Source organism: Phoxinus phoxinus (genome assembly GCF_949152265.1).
Source record: "Phoxinus phoxinus genome assembly, chromosome: 7".
Lineage (NCBI taxonomy): Eukaryota > Metazoa > Chordata > Actinopteri > Cypriniformes > Leuciscidae > Phoxinus > Phoxinus phoxinus.
The window spans coordinates 4364138-4384198 of record NC_136882.1 but is presented as its reverse complement, the minus strand read 5'-3'; the positions used below and the strand labels follow the sequence as shown (position 1 = coordinate 4384198).

The 20061-nt window shown below is 41.0% G+C and overlaps 2 protein-coding genes across 2 annotated transcripts in view; one reads left to right on the top strand and one right to left on the bottom strand.

The window, feature by feature from the left end:
• Positions 1 to 6278, bottom strand: part of LOC307001927 (sacsin-like) — a gene marked incomplete at its 5' end in the record, with an annotated part of 39202 nt that extends 32924 nt beyond the window's left edge. Inside the window, 3 exons of the mRNA XM_079619007.1 lie at positions 4532 to 4643; positions 4735 to 4822; positions 6244 to 6278. Of these exons, the coding sequence (XP_079475133.1) occupies positions 4532 to 4643; positions 4735 to 4822; positions 6244 to 6278 (235 nt within the window). The remainder of the gene's footprint in view (positions 1 to 4531; positions 4644 to 4734; positions 4823 to 6243) is intronic.
• A 7615-nt stretch (positions 6279 to 13893) lies between these two features.
• The window catches only part of LOC307001315 (uncharacterized protein), a 67969-nt gene continuing 61801 nt past the window's right edge, over positions 13894 to 20061 (top strand). The window contains exon 1 of the mRNA XM_079617633.1: positions 13894 to 13913. The gene's annotated coding sequence lies outside the window, so the exon portion shown is untranslated. The remainder of the gene's footprint in view (positions 13914 to 20061) is intronic.

Sequence of the window (20061 nt, the reverse complement as noted above, 5' to 3'; positions counted from 1 at the left end):
TACATACGCCATTTCATGAGATCAGTCTAAAATAAGAGACGATCTAGCGCTGAAATGTGTTTTTTAAATCAAGTGATCAAAGTGCTCGTTGCCACTGCGATCAGTGGCGCGGATACAGTGTTTTCTCTTGTGGCTCGCGCACACTGCACTGTCTTCACTCGGACGCATACGCTTCAATCCATTGCGGAGACTCTCAATTCGTTCCGGTGAAATCACAAAATGTAATGCACACAAACGTGTCCCTGCTTGATATACAACCACTGATGAGCAATCGGTTTTGATGAGAAAAAAAAAACTATACGAGTGCGGTTTAGAACCCAGAGCCTCTGACACGCTTGACGAAAGTTCTACAACTGGACCATTAAGGTACATGCTGAATAGGCGCCGCGGATTTATGTGTTTATTCATACTAAAATTCTCGGCACTGACAACATGTATTACATCTCATTAAACGACAAATTAAACTCCATGTACTATTTAAATTGATTGTTGGACATAATGTTATTGTACATATATTTTATTTAGCATTTTATTACCAACCCCCAACCACTTTTTAAAACAAAGTTACGCCACTGGACACTGTGGTTTTTTAAGGTGAAATAAAGCCACACTTTTGAGCGCCGCTTACCATGCTCCATGGCTGCAACAGAACACGCGGGCGCGGCGAGCACTTTCGGAAATCCGGTGGCCACTATGGAAACCAAAACTTGCGTGGAGCCGATGATCGGAATTGGAAAACAAATTTTCAAAACAATTCCAATGGCATCGTTATTTTTTAACCGATTCCAAGTTGGAACCGGTTCTCGATGCCCAACCCTAGCGAAATTGAATTGGCATGGTTCAATTCATACTTATCTGACTGTTATCAGTTTGTAGTAGTAAACGAAGAGATGTCATATTGATCACAAGTTCAGTATGGAGTACCACAATGCTCAGTACTAGGACCGTTGCTGTTCACCCTGTACATGCTACCGTTGGGAGACATCATTAGGAAGCATGGCATTAGTTTTCACTGTTATGCTGATGATACTCAGCTGTATATTTCTTTGCGCCCTGAGAAAACTTACCAATTCACAAAATTAACGACTCTGGACGCTGGAAGAGGGGAGTCTACTCTGGACCCTGGACAAGGGGAGTTGACTCTGGACAAGGATGACGGGAGCATTTCGTGGAGAGAGCACGATTGCTTACAGAAAGGCCTTAAAATGGCTTCCGTGAGCATTTCGTCTCCTCAAGACAAGGCCGCTTTGGGGACACGCGAGAGGCAGGCTCAACAGACCGAGACCTGGCAGCCCCATGCAACTCCACCGTCCATCTGGTTGTCTAGAGTTTATCTCTTGCCACTGGAAACTGGATTCTGGAGTGAAGCTGTGGAGATAGGGTCTGCGCACCTCTCTCTTCACATTAAATCCACTCTCTGCGCATGCTACCCTTCGGCGACAGGGTAAATGTGACAGAGGCAGGTCTTGGATCAGACTGGCAGCCTCTAGCCTGAGCCCTGCACAGAGGCGGCACAAGCGTGATGGTCGTTGTGTGGACGGGTTGGAACAACGTTCACCTTCGGCAGCTTCTTGTGCGACTGAGCAGCCCGGTCCGCACTGTTCACCCCCTGCCGGGGGGAGGGTCTAGAAAAGGTGACCCAAACACTGCCTGTTCCCTACAATCCAATTCTTGATGTGCAGAATGGAACTGACAGACCCCGCAGGGGCACTGCCCTGGTTGCGAGCGAGCTTAACAAATACAACATTGGCATCACAGCTTTGAGTGAGACCCTGCTCGCAGGAGAGGACTCGCTAATAGAAGTCGGGCAAGGATACACCTTCTTCTGGAAGGGCCTTTCAGAAGATATCCGCCGACTACATAGAGTAGGTTTTGCCATTAAAAGCAGACTGCTCCAGAACATTCCAGAGTCTCCTGTGGGAATCAGTGAGAGGTGCATTCCCCTTGCGAAGGGTCGCTATGCAACCTTGATAAGTGCATATGCACCAACTCTGGATGCTGAAGAAATAAGCTGGATAAGCTGGTGAAGAAGGCTGGTTCTGTGGTGGGTGTGAAACTTGGCTCCACAACATCTGTGGCAGAGAGGAGGACCCTTAGCAAGTTTTTTTTCCATCTTGGACAATGTCCATCACCCACTGCACAAGACCATCGTCAGACAGAAGAGCACCTTCAGCGACAGGATGCTCCCTCTGTCCTGTTCCACAGACAGACAGAGGAACTTGTTTGTCCCTCAGACGATACAGCTTTTAAATTCATCCCTGTGAGCAGGGCTTAATTTATTAATTTTTTTTTTTTTGTATATTGGGCAGCTTGTCTAGTCTTGTTTTGTTTGTTGCTACTAGGGATGGCTGACGCGAAACAGTCGTTCCGAAGCTTTGCGAGATCCCGAAGCGCAGATGTTTCGAAACACTGATCCGAAGCGTGATTCAAAACACCCATGTCACGTGACTATGGCCAAACGAAGCCTCGAAGTGTTTCACTAAGTGTTTCATCAGGTGTGATCCGCCGAATCAGCGTTTGATTGACACGGTCGGAAACAGACCACACGATCGCACATCTGTATAAAAGTGAAAGCAACGCATATTGACCTCGTGGGTTTTTGTGAGAGGAGTTTGATTTTGAGATAGCGGATTTTTGGTGATATAGTGACATTTATAGTGCGATTTGTTTAGTTATATTTAGGCTTACATTTAAATTTACACAACACATTGACCTAGAGACACAGAGTATACATATAGTGACACATTAATAGATACATAGATATAAATATATATAGACAGCTAGATTAATAGATAGATAGATAGATAGATAGATAGATAGATAGATAGATAGATAGATAGATAGATAGATAGATAGATAGATAGATAGATAGATAGATAGATAGATAGATAGATAGATAGAAGATAGGGATAGAAATGTCAACATCAGACCCATCAACATCAACACCAGTAGAAACATAGGACAGTTTATGGGAACTTTTTGATACTCGTATCCATCAAACCCAGATGATACACAATGCTACAGATGCCACAGTGGAAGTGAAAAAATACATCAACGATTGTATTTACCCAGAACTCATGATCCACTAACTTACTGGAAATAGAGAGCAGTAATCTTTTCTCATTTGTATGTCATGGCTAAAAAATATCTTTGCATTCCAGTAACAAGTGTCCCTTGTGAGAGGATTTTTTCAAAGGCTGGAGAAATTATCTGTAAAAAAAGAAGTAGGCTAAGTCCTTCCACAGCAGAGAAATTAATATTTTTTAATAAAAATATCTAAAAAAGTGAGACATTGTGGCTTGATTTATTTTATTAATATTCATTTTGCATGACCAAAATAACATTATGCACAGTGAGGGGCCTATAGGTTACTAGATTCACATATTAGAAAAGTACAATAATAATAAAAAAAAAAAATTAATGGCTCGTCAAGGTTGTTTCAGATCAACACCTGCAAGTGACCACTAGGTGTCACCGTTGAGACGGGTGTCGGATTGATTCGAAGCCTCGAAACAATATGGACCATTTGGTTCAGCTGTTTCATTGTTTCACGAAGCCTCGATCTGCCCACCACTAGTTGCTACTGGAAACTTGAATTTCCCTAGCGGATGAATAAAGTATCTATCCATCTATCTATCCATCTATCTATCTATCTATCTATCTATCTATCTATCTATCCATCCATCCATCCATCTATCTATCTATCTATCTATCTATCTATCTATCTATCTATCTATCTATCTATCTATCTATCTATCTATCTATCTATCTATCTATCTATCTATCTATCTATCTATCTATCTATCTATCTATCTATCTATCTATCTATCTGTCTGTCTATCTATCTATCTATCTATCTATCTATCTATCTATCTATCTATCTAGAGGTGAAGGTGATGAAGGTACATATAGGGTTTGTTGATGAGGAAGTGCAGGTGCAGGGAATCAGTGTACATGTGATGATCAGGTGTGGTGATGGCTGACTGGGTGCAGGTGGGGATCAGGAGGGATGCTGGGAAATGTAGTGCTGACGGGTTACTGGGCTGGTAGCTGGTGACTGTGACATTATCCAATCAACAATCAGATAATTTTAATTTTTTCATGATCCTCACAACATTTACAGAGCTTCAATTGAGCTTCAATCCACTCCTACTGATATATTCACATAGAATAAAACCAGAAATATTAACAGAACAACTAGCAATAGCAGAGGCTGAAATTGTACACTTATAATTTATTCACTTAACTGAAAGATAAAAAGGAATTTGTAAAATACATATGAAAATAGATAAAATTATCATTGTCACATTAGGCTAAATATCAAGAACGAAATATTGATTATGTGAAAAAAAATTGGTTTTATTTAGTATAAAAACATACTGTAAATTTCAGGTAATATAGTTACAAAACTCTTCATGGTTGTGACATGAATGAGGTCAATAAAACCCTAGACTTTAATATCCTTTGTTGTTGGCTCTAAAATAAATGAAAAAAGTCTAGTGTGATTTAAATCAGTTTGCAACACAAATACCTTGATACTTCCCGAGCTCTTCAGTCCACAGGCTCTGAGTCTCATAATGCCTCTCATCATGAATAAACACCACACGTGAAGCTCCTGCATCATCTGCATTCTGGATCAGCTCCTGGTGCGTTACAGGGTTAATATTAAACACAGATACGATGACATATTTAAGATACAGTATTCATGCAATATGTAAAGCTTTTTTTGCCTACCTTCAATATTTGTCCTCCATCTGGGTACCTTCTCAAAATTTCTTTCAAGTAATCAATGAATGGTGGAGACGTCGCACCAAATTTATTTCTGCATTGAACAATGTAAAGTTTATCACAAACTGCACAAAACACATAAATTCAAGGTTAATTGTGTAATAGACTTAGTACAAAATTAGCTTAAAGTGATAGTTCACCTAAAACTGAAAATTAGCCCATGATTTAGAATTAACAGAATGTGGCATTTATATAGCGCTTTCATATGCACTACTGTACACCCAAAGCACTTTACAATCATATCAGGGGGTCTCTCCTCAACACCACCAGTGTGAGCATCCACTTGGATGATGCGACGGCAGCCACAGTACAACGGCGCCAGTGCGCTCACACACACCAGCTTTAAGTGGAGAGGAGAGAGAGTGATAGAGCCAATTCAATGGATGGAGATTATTAGGAGGCCATGATTGGTAGGAATGTGGCCAGGGCACCGGGGTTACACCCCTACTCTTTACGAAAAATGGCATGGGATTTTTAATGACCACAGAGAGTCAGGACCTCGGTTTTACATCTCATCCGAAATATTTACTCACCCTCAAGTCATCCTAGGTGTATATGACATTCTTCTTTCATACGAATACAATCGGAGTTATATAAAAAAAATGTCCTGGCTCTTCCAAGCTTTATAATGGCAGTGAATGGCTCTATATTTTTTTGAAATCCATAAAAGTGCATCCATCCAAAGTGCTCGAAACGGATCTGGCGGGTTATTAAAGGCCTTCTGAAGTAAAGTGATGCGTTCGTGTAAGAAAAATATCCATATTTAAAACTTTATTGACTAAAATAACTAGATTCCGGCAAACGGCCGTACACATCGATTTATGGCGAAAGAGTAAACCTTGACCTTTATGCACAACGTAATGACGAACGCGGAAGCGCAGAGGATAGAGCAAAACAAAACACCAGTCACGAATTAGAAGAATTTTTGAAGAGAAATGTGGGAGGAGCTTGAGTTTGTTGTCCAGCCCTGTTTGTTTGAACCACGAGAGGCATCAAAGCTTACGCTACCACTACATCTACGTCATACATCATCAAGTTTTACTCTTTTGCCGTAAGTCGACTTGCGTACGGCCATCTGCCGGAAGCTAGTTATTTTAGTTTTAAATATTAAAGTTTTAAATATGGATATTTTTCTTACATGAACGCATCACTTCACTTCAGAAGGCCTTTATTAACCCGCCAGAGCCATGTGGAGCACTTTTATCATGGATGGATGCACTTTGATGGACTTCAAAAAATATAAAGCCATTCACTGCCATTATAAAGCTTGGAAGAGCCAGGACATTTTTCATTATAACTCTGATTGTATTCGTCTGAAGGAAGAATGTCATGTTACCTGACTTGAAAGTGAGTAAATCAAGGGCTAATTTTCATGGGTGAACTAAACATGCTTTATCTGATAACGCTCAACTCTCAAATTAGTAGCAAAAAACAACAGTGAATAAAACCACATACTTCTTTCTTTTCTTTTCCCTCGATGCTGAACTCATTGTCCTTCTTTACATTCTCCTGTGTGGTTAAAAATTTAAACTGTTTTGAAACAATTTACTTACAAATTCTTAAAAGAAGCATTTTTTTAACAGATATTCCATGGTAATTGTTCTAATAATACTGTAAATGTAATCTATTTTCATACAAATATAAGTTTGCTTTCTTGGGTCTCCTGTGGTCTCCAGATAAAGCACAGTTCTGCTCATAAGATTACATTTATCTGCTAAAGTTAATCATTTAAAAAATTATAATAATAAGAGGGATCATAAAAATTGAATTGTGTTCTTTATTTTGTACTGTCCTGAATAAGCTAAACAGCATAACTGATTTTTCCATACAATCCACAAGAGAAAATAATAGAATTTAAACAACTGAACGAGTTCACACATTAGTACAAAATCTGCAAACATTCAAGAAGGTTAAAGTGTCACAGATGAATGTGAAGGGTTGAGTGTTTTTAATATTTTCTTTGGCTCTTGGTTCGTTAAAACTTAGTTTTTAGATCTTAATGGTTGTGTACATCTCAAATGGGAGGAAACACCCACTGGCGCTGCACGCTGCGTCTTGACTTTGAGACAGACAGACAGACAGACAGACAGACAGACAGATAGACAGATAGTCAGACAGACAGACAGACAGACAGACAGACAGATAGTCAGACAGACAGACAGACAGACAGATAGACAGATAGTCAGACAGACAGACAGACAGACAGATAGTCAGACAGACAGACAGTCAGACAGACAGATAGTCAGTCAGACAGACAGACAGACAGATAGACAGATAGTCAGACAGACAGACAGACAGACAGACAGACAGATAGTCAGACAGACAGACAGACAGATAGACAGACAGATAGTCAGTCAGACAGACAGACAGACAGACAGACAGATAGTCAGACAGACAGACAGACAGACAGACAGATAGACAGACAGATAGTCAGACAGACAGACAGACAGTCAGACAGACAGACAGACAGACAGACAGATAGTCAGACAGACAGACAGACAGATAGTCAGACAGACAGACAGACAGACAGACAGACAGATAGGTAGATAGATAGATAGATAGATAGATAGATAGATAGATAGATAGATAGATAGATAGATAGATAGATAATTATATTTATACAATTTTATAACACTCTCATTAACATTGGAACCATTTTTATGTTATTTTATTTTAAGTATAATGCTAACATTTTCACTTTTCTACTGTCCAGTGATAATTTGAAAAGAAAACGCGATGGAAGCCTAATGTTACTAGCAATGAATGCAACTTTAATTGTGTGGAAAGGGGCAATTAACACATTTTTAATTCCATTGCACTACTTTTCCATAGTTTTTAATGTAAACATCACCCTAGACTTGATCGATTGTTGCGCTCTTATCTCGCTTCCATACTTTTTTCCATACTTTTCCATAAAGTTCAACTAACTTTTAAAAAACGCCTCTCTATGCCTGCACTGAAGTGCGTCTCGCGTTTTAACCACAAAATCCTATTTGAATGGCTCCTTGTTAAAGAGGAGAAGCTGAACCGCCCGATAACCAACGGGATTATGCTAGGTGGCGATTTTGTTACTGTTTCACCGCTTGTTACACCAACGACAAAAGTATAGAATGTCCCCCCGTTTATTGGAAATGAGGATATTGAGTGTGCATTAGTTCAGTATGGTAAATTTGCTAGTGCTATTAAAACGTTTCTGAATGTACCGGAATTAGATGTGTTTTTCAGAGTTGTACATGAAGGAGAATCGTATATGCTTTATGTCAATACAGATAGCTTGAAGTGTTTTGAGTGTGGAGAACTTGGGCACAAAAAGTTGACATGCCCACATAAAGCTCAGGCTAATGAGGAGGCCGCTGGGCCTAGCGGCGTAACTGCCGCTAAGGTAAATAATACAACAATGCAGCCTCGGCCTGAGGAAGAGAGAATCGCTCAGAATGATGAATCACGTGTAAGTGTAGACAAAAATCTGAATAAAGGAGAAAAAATGGTGAATGTGGCACAGGAGCATGAGATCTTGGAACACAGTACAGACACAGTAGCCGCGGTTCCATAACCCTTCAAATCACGCAAATTGAAATTGCGAATTGAAAATAAGTTTAATGGAAAAACGTAAATTTCGCAAAAACACCCATTTATCGCAAAAAAGTTTTTACGCTCGCATGAGGTGGTTTTTCAGGCAATTCGAAAAAGATATATTTCGCAAAACTGCAATGGAAACAGTTTTTGCTCATTTACAGTCACCTGACTTAGCTGACGCGGTGTGTTTGGACAGAATACGTCCAATTAAATTCATAAAAGACAAAAGAATTACCTCAAAGATTATAAACCTCAAAGAAATGCCACAATCAAGACATCGGAGCAGAAATGAGGGAGAAACTCCTCATGTGTGCCGCTCACAGTATAAGGGTCTTTCTTTGCCATTAAGTAAGGGTTAATGGACTTCGGCGGAGGCAACCGTCCTCCGCTGCGCGTCGGCCGGTTCACACCTCGCCGTCGTCCATTAAAACCTGACAATGGACACCTCGAAGGGCATTAACCCGCTTATACCATGGTCACTTGCCAAATAACACATTTTTAAAACATTAGTTTATATTTTAATTAGTTTTACAATCGAAATCTAAAGTTACAAGTTACAAAAAACTATTTTATTGGTTACGCCTGACAGTTTATTTAGGTGTCCTCTATCACTTTTTAACGGACACCCTGCAGCCAATCAGAATCGAGTATTCACCCAGACCATGGTATAATGCTTGGATAACACACACGTCTCCTTCCGTTAATAATAATAATGTCTCGTGCGGTGGCTGTGATATATAAATCTACCAAAGTCCGTTGCCATGATTTTTTAAATGACTTATCGCAAGAGGAAAAAATTACGTTTTAGTCGCATAACATCAGTTAATGGAAACGCCGTCATTTCGCAATAGTTTTGTATCGATATTTAGAAGGAAAAAAAATCGCAAAAGTTTTGCGCAAATCTGTAATGGAAACGCGGCTAGTGGTAGAGAAAGTAAGTGAAAGTGCCGCTTGCTAAGTGATTAGGATTGAAAATACTGAGAGCTTAAATGATGTTGAAAAAGGTGAGGATTATGAATTGAGGGAGGATGATACATTGAGTTGTCGGATGTTTCTGAGTTTGGGTTGCAGAATATAGATGAAACATATTCGTCCAGGAGATTAATGATTTTTTTGGACTTGACGTTTGGAAAAACTGTTGAGGTGAAGGATTTTCCCCCTGTACTGTATATAGACACATTCAGATGGTCAGTGGCGTCAATGCAGAAAGTTGTTAGCTATGAAGCCCTATGTAAGAAGAAGAGGTTTCGGCTGAAGAAGATTCTAGCTAAATTACGGAAAGAAAAAAGTGTATCTGTATCTGTTTTTTTTTAAAAATCTCTATTTTCATCTTTCAGTGGAACTTTTAAAACTTGGTTCCTTAAATATAAATGGGGGTAGAGATCGGAATAAATTAGCCATGATTTCAGAGTTTGTTAAAGAAGTTGATATAGTCTTTTTGCAAGAAACACATACAAGTAATGCTAATGAGACTCATTGGGGTATGTGGTGGGAAGGGAAAGATGCTCTTAGCCATGGAACAAATACAAATGCTGGGGTAGCTATTCTTTTTTCCAAAAAACTGAATGTAAATATTCTATCAGTAGAGGAAATTGTAAAAGGAAGAGCACTTTTAACTAAAGTAGAGTCTGAAGGAACAATATTTGTTTTATTTAATGTATATTCTCCTAATAATGGACATGAGCGTGTGTGTGTTTTTTTTTAATGGAATTGAGAACAGTTATTCAGAAAATTGATGATACTGTGTGCATGGTAATTGGGGGTTATTGGAATTGCACAACCAATTTTATAGTTGAAAAGAATGGAGAGGAGCCACATAATTAGTCAGCCATTCAATTGTTAAAAATTATAAATGAGTTTGACTTAATAGACTTGTGGAGAAGTAGGAACATACGAGTTAGAAAATATACATGGTTAAAGGCATAATAATCAAGTTTGTGGTGCTCGGTTAGATAGATTTTACTTGGGGAAAATTTTGAATAATACGGTAATGAATGTATCCATCATGCCTAATGGTTTTTCATATCACCATATGATTACTTTTGATGGTTACCATTTTAATGTCAAATTATTACAGGATATTAGTTTCTGTAAAAAGTCTGGGATAAGTGGAAACTTAAGAAAGACACTTTTGAAAATCTTGGTCAATGGTGGGATGTAGGTAAAGCTAATATAATAATTTTTGCCAAAAATATACTTCACATACTACTGCATTGATGAAAACAACAGTGAAAAGTTTACAAAGAGACATTGAATTACTGGAAAAAGACATGTTAAATGATATGGGAACTGTGAAGAAAAAAGAAGAACTTGGGTCTTGCTCTTAAGAGAGTAATAACTTTTTATTCTCTTGTAGATGTGTGGAGAGAATCTTTCCCCAAAAGTAGGCAGTACACATGGTTGAAAGTGAATTCCAATAAAATATCGGGCGCTAGATTAGACAGAATATATGTTCAGAAATGTCGAAGAGGAACAATTTTTGATTTCCTACACCAATTTCTGACCATTTCTATGTCTCTGTTACAGTTACAACATCGAGTACTACCTTTAAATCTTATTGGCGTTTTAATAACGTTTTGTTGCGAGATCGTACGTTTGTACATTTATTCGCTTTCTTTTGGAGAGCTTGGAGAGAGAGAGAGAGAGAAAGACAGAGTTTAAATCCCTAAGTCAGTGGTGGGACATTGGGAAAATCCAGATTCAGTCTTTTTGCCAACAGTATGTTAAAAATAATACAAAATAAATTCAGATGAAAATCGAACAGCTGGAACAAGAAATGATGAGATTGGATAGCTGCATATGTGAAAGCAGTAGCCTGGGTGCAGCCCGAACCCCGCCCACAACATTTTTTGTTCGGGAAGTTCGGTCTGGACTCGATCCGTTGAGGAGTAATTATGCTCGGCTCCCAAAAGGCAGAGCCAATCAAATTGCCAGGGCGGGCTTTAATCGATGATGGACAGATGATCTGCGGTTACATCATCAAAGAGCGGTTGTGTTGAATTGGTTTTCCAGAGAGACGACTGCAGCTGGAGAACTGAGATGTTTAGATTCCGCTATCGCGTCTGTTATAAAATAAATCGACAGCGCATTCATTTTAAAAGACGAACAGAGAACCGCAATCAAGGCATTTGTCGATCGGAAAGATGTGTTTGCCGTCCTTCCTACGGGATTCGGCAAAAGTTTAATTTATCAGCTGGCTCCGATGGTCGCTAAGAAGATGGGACGCAATGAAAACCAATGGAAGGGATGCGCTCACGATCTCTTCTCTGAAGCCTCAGATGAACACGCTTCTTCAGCCGGGTCTCTTTCGTCGTCTTTCCATTTTTTAAAATCAGTCAAGTCGCGTTGCAACCGTGCTATAAAGTTGAGACCGGGCCGACAAATGCAAGAAGATTTATTTGCTTTATTGTCGAGATCTAATCCTAAACGGAGAACTCCGAAAGGTTCGTACATACATACACCTTTTGTATTTCTCTCAAAAATGCTATTCGTGCTTGTAAGTACTCCGCAAATTCTTAAATTCTTTTTATAACAACGGCAAAGATCGTTTACACTCATTAATTTACTACTTCTTCCAGCGTGCGTGCAGTTGAGCTCTGTTGACAACTATGCGTTTCTTTGATTGGTTGTAGGTCTATCCAATTGAGTTCAGAGTTTTTTTTTTCCTGGTTCGGTTAAGACACGCCTAATAATCAAAGGCCTATGGAGCAGTATCAGACTCACATTCTGCCTAGAATATGAGTATGACGAAGTCAGGCTATGAAAGCAGTGGAACAAGTGTGGATTTGCTTGAACAATATAATTTTCTCCTGAAAAACTTGCATGAAGAAAGAGATGAAGGAACAATAGTACAAAAAAGATTTACTCAGCTTAACAACATGGACTCTTCAACGTCATTCTTTTTTTCTTTGGAGAAAAAGGTTTGAGAAAAGAAGTAAATTAATCATCTTAACTTGTCTGATGGAAGAGAGACAACAGATAAGAGAGAAATTACTTCACAAGTTTTGTCTTTTTATGAAGAACTGTATAGTGCTGAACCTTGTGATTCTGAAGCAACAGACTTTTTTCTTACTGGAAATCCAAGACTAAATGAAAATGAGAAGACACAATTAGAAAAGCCACTTTCACTTGAAGAGCTGAGTGAGGCTGCTAAACACAGTCTCCAGGACTGGACGGCCTGACCTCCGAGTTTTACAAGGCTGTGTGGTCATTGATTGGACCAGATCTACATTCTGTGTTTCTTGAATGTGAGAAATCAAGAATTCTTCCTCTCAGCTGCAGAAGAGCAATTACGCTCTCTCTCTCTCGCTCTCTCTCTCTGGACCTAATCAGTGAAGCTAGAAGGTCCAACAACACCCTTCGCTCCACCCCTTAGATCCACAGAGCTCCCCTTTGGCTCTGCACCACTTGCATACACACATTCAATGTTCAAATCATATATTGAAATTATATATAAAAAAAGAAAAATCGTTAGCCCATATTTTTATATTTCTATAAATTAGCCTATCTGAAATTGCTGTAAATTGTCATTTTAATCATGCTAAATTATGTAATCATGATAAATAATACATCACATTTGTATGCATGCAATTAAAGGTCTTAATGTGCTTGAACCTCGACAACTGGTATTAAATACATTTTAAAGATGGTTTGTAAAGAAATGTTTTCCAGAAGACAAAATAAGAACAATTGTGGACTATATATACAAATCTGTTATGTAAAATAGCTTTTTTATATTTGTGCTAAATAAAAAACATTTATGATCCCTCTTTTTACTTTTTAAAGAAAAATACATATTATTTATGTTATGTTGTTGAGTTATATTATAGTCTATTACATTATAGTATTATATGATATAATATGATATAATAACATTTAAAAAACGTTGTACTTCTACATGCGGTCATCTCTTACCTTCAGTGGTCCTGATGCAGAGTGCAGAGTGATGCGATCACAATGAGACTGATAAAGCCTCTCTAGGTTTCTGTTTAGCAAAAACGAAACTTACACCCCTTTACCTCCTTCACTCCTTGTTCAATGAATGAGTTGTCAAATAAACCAGTTTTCATTCAAAATAGCACAGTTTTGAACTAAACCAGACACTTACCTGTTGCAAACCAAAAACAGGATACTTGAAAACCACGGTTAATTTGTGGTTACCATGGTTTAACAACCATAACCTTTTTTTGTAGTAAAACCATGGTTCATTATTACACCTAGATGACTGAATAGAAAAGAGCAGAACAAATAAAGAACAGATTTATAGTCACTCTTCAAAATCGAAAGATAAAGAAACAAGGATTCTGAAAGCTTTTTAAAACATTTGAAGGAGATCCCTTTTAATGTACTATGATTTACCTTACAAAAAATACTGTGATAAATGTAACATGCTGGAATCTTACTCTAGGCCAGGGGATTTAAAACTACCTAAGTAAATATAATTATACATAATTAGGCTACTCTTATTTTGATAGCATGGCAGTGACCAGGCTGCTTTCTGTATGGCTTCAACCATGAGAGAGAGAACCTGATTTCCCTTTGTTTACAGTGTACCAGTGATAATATCGCTGTCAGCTCGTGTGATTTTTGCCAAAAAAACTGAAAATGCTGATGTGTTTTTCATGGCCCCATATTCTACATCCATGTCCGTTCATCTGTGGTGAATTAGCTTATCTCACTATAACCAGAATCTGACTCTTGTGCACTGAATAATGTAACGAGAGACTCTGTAAAGCTTCAGTTCAGTGTGTGATGTTCTGTGTGGAAACTGGTGAAAGCGGTGAGTCTGCATTTGTGTATTCTTGGATGTTGCGTAATCACGAACAGTGAAATGATGAAATCTGCATCAAGTATTTCAGCCCTCGATAAATGTTTCCCCTGGAGTGAGTCATGTTTGCTTGTCTTTTGTGGGGAAAACATCCCTGTTGTGCATACAGACTTTATTCCACGCCCAGTCATTAGCGAACATACTCAGCTAAGGCTATTTGCTGCATCATATTTTGGATCTGTGAATCTGTGAGGCAATTTTCCAGGAAGGAAATGTACAAAATGTTGCTTGAACCTGCTGTCCTCAACCATATAAACTATAATATGTTTTTTATTATAATGAGCTGGTTTTGCTATACTGTAGGTCAGGGATAGGCAACTCCGTTCCTGGAGGACCACTGTCCTGCAGAGTTTAGCTTCAGCCCTGATAACAACTCACCTGCCTGTATCTATCTAGTAATCCTGAAAACATTGATTGCCTAGTTCAGGTGTTTAATTAGGTTGGAGCTAAACTCTGCAGGACAGTGGCCCTCCAGGACCGGAGTTGCCTATCCCTGCTGTAGGTGATATATTAAAATACACACGTATAAAATACGCATTATTATCTTTCCAAGTTCTCTTACGAGAGGTTCTCTCGTACTGCGTAATAGCATTACGTTACGGGTAAATTCATCTTTTCTCGAGATATGAAGCCAGAAAATTCTCCTTAATTTTTGTTGTCAACGCAGTGCAGTAGCAGGCAGACCTAGAGCAGGCTGTCTAGCGCGCTCATTGGCTGCCGTGCGGCAACTGCTGCAGCCAACCACTGAGCCTTGCGTGACATCGCGCCCTCACGCGTCGTAGCCCGCCAGAATGGGGGTGGCTTAGCATATAAAAGGAAGGGCTCAGGGGCTGCACCCCTGATTTTCATCTCTTCAGCGAAGCTCTACGCATCGCTGGACTCTGAGAGAAGCCGCCGTCGAAACAAGCGACCAGCAAGCTTAGGACAGCGTCTGAGGAAGCCGGCCGGCTTCGCCACCTTCAGCCATCCGTGCCTGCTACGCTATCCGGCGACAATATCCTTTGATATCTTTGATTTTCTGTTATTATCCTCTCCGTGCGTTCGCCGCTGCAACGCACGTGTCTAAAAGAGCACAAGGTGTTTGTTGCAAAATGCCTCGTTTTTCCTGCAGCTCTTGCAGAGCCCCACTCAGCGACGGAGACCACCATGTGATCTGCGCTCTCTGCCTGGGACGAGACCGCGCAGCCCTCGCTCTGTCTTCGGGAGGCTGCGCCTACTGCGACGAGATGTCAATGTTGGCCCTGCGGGCTCGACTTGCCGTGTTCGACGCCGAAGCTGTCACTCCGCCTGTCTCCTGCGGGCCGCGTAAGAAGAAGCACCGCTCCCAGAGACTTCAGGAGCCCGATGTGACCCGCGAACGCTCGCCGGAACCCTTCCCTCGAGCCTCGCCTTCCCCGCAGCTGCCGGACGTGGACGCGGAACTTCTTCACCTCCTCACCATGGCCGTCGACCAACTTGGCCTCGAGTTGTTGCCGCCGAAGGCGCCCGCGCCCAACAGGCTCGATGGGTGTTTTCTGCCTAGCCGCCGCCAAGCGCCTGCTTCTTGGTCAGCACTCTTCTTGTCGGAGCTCCACACTGAGCTCTCTAAATCGTGGAACGCTCCATTCTCTACGAGACTCCGCTCTCCTGTTTCCGCGACTCTCTCTCAAGTAGACGGAGCCGCCGAGAAGGGATACAACCAAATCCCCCCAGTAGAGGAAGCGGTCGCAGCGCACCTTTGCCCGACATCCGCTCAAAGTCTGCCCTCCCGTCCAAGGCCTGCAGGACTACGTCAGCTCTCGTCAGCTCCGCGCTTTCTCCGCCGCTGGACAGGCCGCTTCCGCCCTGCACTCGATGGCAGTCTTACAGATTCTCCAGGCCGATCTCCTCCGCCAAATGAACGAGAAGGGCCCGGACCAGACTGTCGTCACGGACCTGCGCAGCGCAACGGACCTTTCCCTTTGCGCCAGTAAGTCCGCAGCCCAGGCCATTGGGAGTTGCATGGCCTCGCTCACTGTCACGGAGAAAAACCTCTGGCTAACGCTAGCTGACATGAGCGAATCGGAGCGAGCTGTGTTCCTCAACGCCCTGCTCTCCTCCGCCGGTCTCTTCGGCCCAGCGGTAAGCGGGATTGTGGATCGCTTTTTGGAGGTGCAGAAAACCTTGCAGGCCATAAACATTTTTCTGCCACAACTCTCGAGCTCAACTGCAGGCCGCTCTCAAACTCAGCCTCCTGCACGAACAGGGCCGGATTAACCATTAGGGCAACTGGGCAATTGCCCAGGGGCCCAGGACATCTAAGGGGCCCTGGGCACCGTCAAATATTATGTCAAATATTATGATTAAAATGTCTCCACGATCTGCTTTTGAAGAAATATCGTAGGAGCGTGCATTCTATCAGTTTGCAGTTCTGGCGCCTCCGTCTCAACATACTGTACAGCGCCACGTATATTCACATGAAATGCAGAGGAACGGGAGTCACGGGACACTGTAGTTTATAAAAATTAATTATTTGCATGTGCTTTAAAGCCTTGCCGGTTAAACATGTAATTCGCTGCTGATGTGCTATTCTAACGGCCGCTTTTCTGAGCGCAATAACGTTACACCCCGACGCGCACATGCAGTAAAAGCCTGTTTAATAACAGCGCCTGTTACTGGACTAAGTTATCTTTCGAGTCTTATTGCTCTAATACTGTCAAATACACACAAGGTTTACATAAACAAAGTAGGTTATGTCTAAAGTGAAATAACAGTAGAAAAAAATAAGAAACAAATCTGCTTGTCAAATGCGTGTATATTAGACTCGTCGCGGGCAGATCTTAAAGTGACAGTAGCCCTAATAGTAAACATGCATCCGCTTGTCCTTAAAGGGATAGTTACCCAAAAATAAAAATTATGTCATTATTTACTCACTCACTCTAATGTTGTTCCATACATGTATTCATTTCTTTCTTGTGCTGAACACAAAAGAAGATATTTTGAGGAGTGTGGCTAACCGGGCGGTTGCTGGTCCCCATTGACCATAGTAGGAAAAAACTATTATAGAAGTCACTGGGGTACATCAACTGTTTGGTTACCCACATTCTTCCAAATAACTTTTATTTTCAACAGAAGAGGGAGACTTATTTGGGTTTGAAACGGCTTGAGAGAGTAGGCTAAATGATGACAATTAAAAATTTCCCTGTTAATAAAACAACAAAATACAAAGAGCAAATCCCTCACTCTTGACTGAGAACTTTAATAGTAGCTTTAATAAGAATCAATGTACAATTTATACAGTGAAGTCTATGTTGTGTTTTATTTTCATATTTCATATAATTTAATGACTTTCTTCAATGCTGTTAAATACACATACTGTAGCTGAAAAAATAAAGCACTGTTTATTTCATTTGTATATTAAGTTAAGGGGGGGGGGGTCCTACAAGTCATTGTGCCCAGGGGCCTCTGAACTCTTAATCAGGCCCTGTGCACGAAGCTCGACTTCTTCGCAGCGACGACAGGGCGGGCGCTTTAGATCAAGCTCTAATAGCCGTCACAGGCCGCCTCCCCCCCGGGGACCCCGGCCGAAGATCACGTTGAAACCAGAGCCCGCGAAGTCCTCCTAGCAGCCTCACGGAGGAAAAGATGCGAGAGTCGGCCGCGGCGGGACTCGCGCATCTTTTATCTTTTGCGCATCTAAATCATGACAGTCTTCTCTCTCTTTCTCTCTTTCTCTCTCTCTCACTCTCCTGCTTCGTTCCTGCACCCTTTCCACCTTTACAGCGCATTCACTGATTGAAATCGCACCTGTCAGTCATCTTGATTTATATAACGCTTTTAACAATATGAATTGTTACAAAGCAGCTTTACAGTGATAATAGGAAATTGTTGATTGATTTCACTTTACAGCAGCTCTAGGATAAAGTTATTGCCGAGTTAAAGTTTAAATCACTTCCATTGTGAAGATCATTAGTTATTAACTTGGAGGCCGCTAATACAACCGTCCTAACAGAAAACCCTTAATGCGCTCCGGCTGCCCATTCGCACTAAACAGTGCCTGGTGGCTCGAGAACGCACTCCCGGAAATAGGTTCTAAGGTGCAAACGATTATCAGTTATCTCTGTGCAAACACCGACGTCATTCACATGCGCATCACGTGTTCAGTCCATAGGTATGCGCATTTGAATATATATGTGCGCAGGCGTGTTGTCTTTCATAACAAATCAACCCTCAACAAACTACTAGGGTTAGGTACCGAAACCAGGCACCGATATGGAACCGGTACCTAAGTAACCAGTGTGTAACCGGACTGGATCAAAACACAGATTTCGGTGCCACTTAAATGCCTCAGCTGTCGGTTAAAATATCTGCCCTCTGGTGAAACGGACGCAAGAAACATCATCACCACGTGTGATTTCTAGTTAACCCTTGTTCACACGACCGATCGTTCACACTGGTGTGCTTAATGTTCAGATTGTGTGATCATCAACCCCTATATTCAAATCTGCGCTGGCGCAGAGGCAGACAATTAGCGCTGTGTCATTACAACTATTCAGTGCTTTATTTTAGGTTTCAGACATTTAAATACACATAAGTACTAGCAAAACAACATTTATAGTTTGTAAAATACACACTGATGTCTATGGAAGTGGCAATAACAATCCTTTCAATTATAAATTGATGACGTGTTTAGATACACATTGTGTAACAAAAACAATGACTATTCTTCTCACACTTCACCAGCCCTTTATTTTAATGTATTTTGGGAGAAGTGGATTAATTGATGTGTTGCTCCTGTTCCACCTTTGTTCTGATCTCCCTTACTATTTAGTGTCTACCCATTTTGACACTTCTTTGCCATTTTATTGCTTACTGCTTCATGCCCGTAGAGTTGTTTCTCTACTCAGCTACCCTGATCTGTGCGAGTCATTATACTGGTCGAGTCTGTCTTGTCGTATCCGTCTCACCTGATTGCTGTCCAGTACCCTGCTGCCGGCCTGCTGTCCATCCGGTCGCTTTCCGTGGTGCTGTGGGCATCGTCTTGGGCAGTTCGCTCGTCATCACCTGTCTACTGCAAGTGTGAGACCTCTATCCAGGACGGAGAACCATTCCTGATTTTTCCTGTGGACGGCAGTTCTTTTGAGACGAATAAACTCTGTTAACCTGCACCTCTTGCATTTGGGTCCTCTCTCCGATCTCTGACAGTAATAATGTATGATAACTGCTGCCATTGGCAACACACAGCTGTGACGTCAAAGGAAGCAGATAAGAAAAAATATGTCACACTTAAAGGTATAGCGGAGAATTTTCTTTTTCCGGGTGGGTAGCCTATACTATTGGTCTACCTAAGTGTCAATCATTCTGGTGATATGTTTACGTAAGGCTGTTCACACGCTGGCGTGCGCTCAAAGCACAGGTTGGGCTTCCCACTGATGCCGCAGTCGCGAAGATTCTACTAGACAGGTAAAGTTTGTCATGCTATTTGGAGAAATCCATAAAAAAATCACTGCTAGGCGTTTCCTCTCGGGAGCAAATAGAGAGTTGCGCATGTGCATTTTTTAAAAAAATCGGAGAGGGCGGGTCTTTTCTAAAATTAGGAAAGATCCTCCGCTATACCTTTAAGAGCCCTTCATAAAATTCAGCCACTGGAAAAACATCTGCTATGTGATGAAATATTTGCAATTTAAATGTAAAAATCATAATGCAGTGTACCAAACCTTACGTTTACCACAAGCTGATTGGTTGGACAGATTTTGTCATTATACAGCTTTCCTGTAGCTCAAACAGTAGAGGTCATGGGTTCAGTGGCGTTCAACGCCAAGGTCATGGGTTCAGTTCCCAGGGAAAGCAAGAACTGACAAAATGTAAAATGTGTACCTTGAATGCAATGTAAGTCGCTTTGGATAAAAACG